This window comes from Triticum aestivum, chromosome 6A (genome assembly GCF_018294505.1).
Source record: "Triticum aestivum cultivar Chinese Spring chromosome 6A, IWGSC CS RefSeq v2.1, whole genome shotgun sequence".
Taxonomy (NCBI): Eukaryota; Viridiplantae; Streptophyta; class Magnoliopsida; order Poales; family Poaceae; genus Triticum; species Triticum aestivum.
Window position 1 is genome coordinate 567,198,401 of NC_057809.1, and position 4,947 is coordinate 567,203,347.

Here is a 4,947-nt window from a genome sequence, read left to right on the forward strand (position 1 = left end):
TAAACTACGGGCCGAAGTAGGCGCTGAGCAGGGCGTAGTCGTCGCCGGCGACGTCCTCCTGCTTCTCCTCCTTGACACGGCCGCCGCCGCTGCTCGACTATCAGGGACGCCCGCGCACGCTCAATGTCGGCGTGAAAATAGGCGGGCGTCTCGGGGACGGGCAAAGGGGGGACAAGGACCCCGCCGGCGCTGAGCCTCCACCGCGACGGAGCGCGTACGTCGGGCGGCGCGGGGTAGTTGGCCTCGTGGAGGAGGTAGGCCTCCCACTCATGCAGCGAGCGGCGGTCGAAACCGTTGGCCGCCGCCGCGTCGCCGGGGTACCTCGCGCTCATGGTTGCCGGGGGGAGAGAGAGAGGGGCTCGAACGGCGGAGAGAGAGAGAGAGAGAGAGGAGGAAGTGCGGCGGCGAGGAGGGGGAGATGGGTGCCTCACCGGCGCGGCCAGGTTCGCCTTTTATAGCGGCTCGGGGGCGGCCGCGTGAGAACGCGTGGCGGAAGGCGGGGCGGCGTCGCCGCACTTCACCGCCCGTGAATCAATGGCAGGCTGACCGGCGGCAGCCTTGACATTGATTCCCCGCAGGAAAACCGAGACGATGAGGACGGCCAGCCTTCGTCTCGCTGACGCGCCGGTCCCGCCACTCTTTCGCGCCAAAACGTTCGCGCCGGTGCCCCCCAGCGCGCCGGATTCAGGTTGGGTGCGCCGACGCCAATTTTGGCCCAATTCGGCAAAAAAAGTCTCGTGGGGGCGCGACTGGGCCGATTTTTGGCGCCGGCGCTAAAAAACGGCCTTGGGGGGCCTGTTGGGGGCGCGGCTGGAGATGCTCTTAGGGACATGTGCATAAAGATTTTTCAGTTACCATCGACAAGTTCAAGCCGGTTCCAATAGGGCTGAGGGACAACATTGCATCGATGGCTCGTTTGCGGCGATAGTGGTCGTTTTGTTTAGAGACCATGATATAATTTTTATTATGTTTAATATGCTTTGTACTTCTAATGAATTTTTGTACATAATATATCTAGATATTAAAAAAAACTAGATTGCCGTATGAAGACAAAAAGAAAAGAGAGTGAAAACTCCCACATGTGCGGATGCGGAATTTCATTTTGTCTACCTGAGAACACGTTCCGTTTTCATTTCCATTCCCATTAGGAACTTTTTATTTCCTCTTTTTTGTAAGTTTGTATTTAAGATTCCGTATTTGCACTTTGTTTCCACATTCTTTCGTAAACACAACAGGAAGATTCCGCTACATTTTGATCCTTGTACGCATATCTGGTGGCGCGCGCGCGGGTAGACACCTTGTCAACCACTAAACTTTTTTTTTTTGCAGGCGTCAACCCCTAACCTAGCAACGCGTCCTGTGCCTGCACCTGCACCTGCAGCCCGGTGAGCGCACGCAAACTCAACCCCGACTTGTAGGATGAGACCAGATAACCGCCTTCCTTTATACACGTACATGCTTCCTCTGTGGCCAGCGATCGCGCATGGGACAACGGAGGTATGGAACGTACGTTCGTACTTCCCGTCTGACCTCCGGCGTACGTAACGGCCCCTTCAACATCTACGTACGTAATTTCTTTTTTGATGCAAAAAAAAAAAACATCTACGTACGTAACGCCCATCTTGGTCGTTTCTCATGCACATCCTGATCTAGACAATTATCTCATGCCATGAATGGCATATGCCAGAGTTAATCTTACCATTATCTCATGCCATATGCCAAAGCCAGAGTAATGGCAATTATCTCATGCCATATAAGCCAAGGAAAGCCTGCAATCATTTCATGCCACGCATGGCACCTGCCAAAGCAAGCTTGTTCACCTAGACGATCGTATCCGAGGATCGACCCGATCGGCCTAGAGCCCGTACGCAACGCAACGCAAACGCAACGCAAGCGTCGGCACGTCACACCATGCCGGTCGATTGCCCGGCCCGCGCCCTGCCCGTTTCGTGTCGCCATGCGGGCGCCCTCGCCTATATAACGCGAGCTAGCACTCGTCTCCATGCACATGATATCATTCGCAGCGAAGATATATTGCACCCTACAGCTGATCATCTCCACGTCGTAGCCATAGCAGCTTTAGCTTCACATACATACACACACATACATACGTAGGCATGGGCACCAGCAACGCCCGGCGGCTGATGGTCGTGTCGTGCCTGGCCGTCCTGGCGCTCGCGGCCGGGGCGCGCCGGCCGAGCGTCCACCACGCCGCCGCACCAAGCGCTGCGGCGCCGGCTCCCAGCAACGGCGGAGTAGAGGCGAAGGTCGGCGGGTTCGCGAGGGCGGACGGGGCGCGGTTCACGGTGGGCGGCCGGCCGTTCTACCCGAACGGCTTCAACGCCTACTGGCTCATGTACATGGCGTCCAACCCCGGCGACCGGAGCAAGGTGCTCGCCACGCTTGACCAGGCGTCCCACGTCGGCGCGACGGTCATCAGGACGTGGGCCTTCAACGACGGCGGGAGCAACCGGCCGCTGCAGATCACCCCCGGCGTCTACAGCGAGGACGTGTTCCTGGTACGTTGAACGGAGAAGCTACTAGGTGCTAGAGTAAATCTTTGGAACATCTTTTTTTTTTTGCGGGTAATCTTTAGAGCATACTCCAAAGAGAGCTACACGTTACTTGAATTTTATGGGTTTGTCGTACAAATGCGAGACCGTTTCCGTCGCAGTAAAGTTAGTAGTACGGTTAGATAGACGGACACGCTAATATACTGTATCTTCTTAGCTAATAACCACATGTTGTCAAAAAGAAAATAACCACATCATTTCAAAATATAAAAATAAAAATAACCACATGTTCCTTTTTTTTTGAAGGAATAATCAAATGTAATTAAATGGTACTGCTAATTATTTTTTCGTCTAACGATTAATTTCCATTAGAAAGTTTCCATTGTATACCAACCATGGGGTAAAAGTTTCCTCTTTTTTGTGCGGGGTGGGGTAACAAGTTTCCCTTTTTCTTTCCGGGTAGGGTAACAAGTTTCCTAACATATAAAGATGAATCAATTTAATTACACTAGCACTAAATGTGGGCTGTAAAAGTTTCCTAAAACGGCACCAATTCATGATGAACATTACTAGTAACATACACATATATAGAAAAAAAACATATACATGTTTTGATTAACCCTTTATATATTTTTGTCTCGACATATTAATTAATTCAGGGACTAGATTTCGTGATCGCCGAAGCGAAGAAGCGAGGTCTCTACTTGATCCTGAGCCTGGCAAACAACTGGGGTGAGTTTGGCGGGAAGAAACAATACGTGCAGTGGGCCAAAGACCAGGGCCACAACCTGGGCTCCGAAGACGACTTCTTCACGGACCGCCACACCCAGAACTTGTACATGAACCACATCAAGGTCAGTCTCGCACGTACATGCACGTGTATCGCTAATTAATCGCGTGCACTCCCGTCGAATAAACTTAAACTAATCGCGTGCACTGCATGTTGCACTGCCGTCACGTTAAGCTCGCCCATCGTTGGCATCTTGTGTAGTACGTGCCGAGATGCACCGTATACACTTCCGTATACGTTTTTCCTTGGATATGCACCGTATAGGTATATTTTGTGTCGATCGTTAACTCTTGTGTACATGTGTGGAGAGCAGAGGGTGCTCACCAGAGTCAACAACTTCACGGGAGTGGCGTACAAGGACGAGCCCACCATCTTTGCATGGGAGCTGATGAACGAGCCCCGCGTCCCCAGCGACCTCTCCGGGAAGACCATGCAGGCCTGGGTGGCGCTCATGTCCTCCTACGTCAAGTCCATCGACGATAAGCACATGGTGGAGATCGGCCTCGAGGGGTTCTACGGCGACTCCTCGCCGGAGCGCAAGCGGTTCAACCCGGGCGGCAGTTACAGCGCGGGCACCGACTTCATCGGAAACAACCGCATCCCCACCGTCGACTTCGCCACCATCCACTCCTACCCCGACCAGTGGTAAGCCAAAGAGAAGCCACACAAGAACATTTTCTGTCAGCCCTGATAACCGATGGATTTGTGCTGACCGTGTGTGCGTGTGGCTTGTGTGTGTGTCAGGGTGCCGGGGTCGACGAGCGAGCAGCAGGTGGAGTTCATGAAGAAATGGTTGGCGTCGCACACGGAGGACGCGGCGGCGGCGCTGCGGAAGCCGCTGCTGGTGGCGGAGTTCGGATGGAAGTCGAGCGGCAACGCGGTGGCGGCGCGCGACGACTACTTCCGCTTGGTGTACGACGCCATCTACGCGTCGGTGAAGGGGGGCGGGCCGTGCGCCGGGGCCCTCTTCTGGCAGGTGTTGGCGCCCGGGATGGAGAGCTGGGCCGACGGCTACGAGGTCGTGCTTGAGCGCAGCTCCACCACCGCCGCCCTCGTCTCCCAGGAGTGCGCTAGGATCGGCAAAATCACGCCGTGAGTCTAGCTTGCGTATATGCATGCATCCATGGGTGTGCATTCCGCGTGCGTTGGGGAAGCAGCCCTGCAGGAAGCAAGGACTCACGAATCGTGTTAGGATAATTGCAATCGGCTAATTACGTCAAGATTGCTCACAAATAAGCCTAACATATGTAGTATGTGGCATACCAAGAAAGGGAGGCCCCCATTGTAACATACTAATAAAGATTTACCCGCAAAAACATACTAATAAAGATTTTTGTAAAGGACCCATAGGTTTCATCTTTAACTTTCTCCCCACCACCCCTTCGTCCAACTTCCCCCTATTTCCCATCCCCTTCTAGCTATATCAATCTTTGTTAACTCAATAAATACGAGTAAACTTCTAATACATAGACAAATAAATATCCATTAATATCTTATCTTTGGTAACCCCATAAAGCAGATCAATCACGGGCACATAACAATTTTGCCTGTTTAGGGAATGATAGAAACGTTATTTTGTTTTGTCTATTTGTTTTGCATCAAGATTTCCTTCGTATGGACATCTTATTGTGTTAAAAAAATTTG

At 52.6% G+C, this 4,947-nt stretch overlaps 1 protein-coding gene across 1 annotated transcript; it reads left to right on the plus strand.

Annotated features, from left to right (window-relative positions):
• Positions 1–2,021: 2,021 nt before the first annotated feature.
• On the plus strand, positions 2,022–4,650 carry LOC123131071 (putative mannan endo-1,4-beta-mannosidase 9). Its single transcript, XM_044550836.1, has 4 exons — positions 2,022–2,519; positions 3,173–3,367; positions 3,617–3,948; positions 4,048–4,650. Exons 1-4 carry the CDS (start codon positions 2,118–2,120, stop codon positions 4,397–4,399), a joined length of 1,281 nt encoding a protein of 426 aa, XP_044406771.1. The 5' UTR covers positions 2,022–2,117; the 3' UTR covers positions 4,400–4,650.
• The last annotated feature ends 297 nt before the right edge of the window (positions 4,651–4,947 follow it).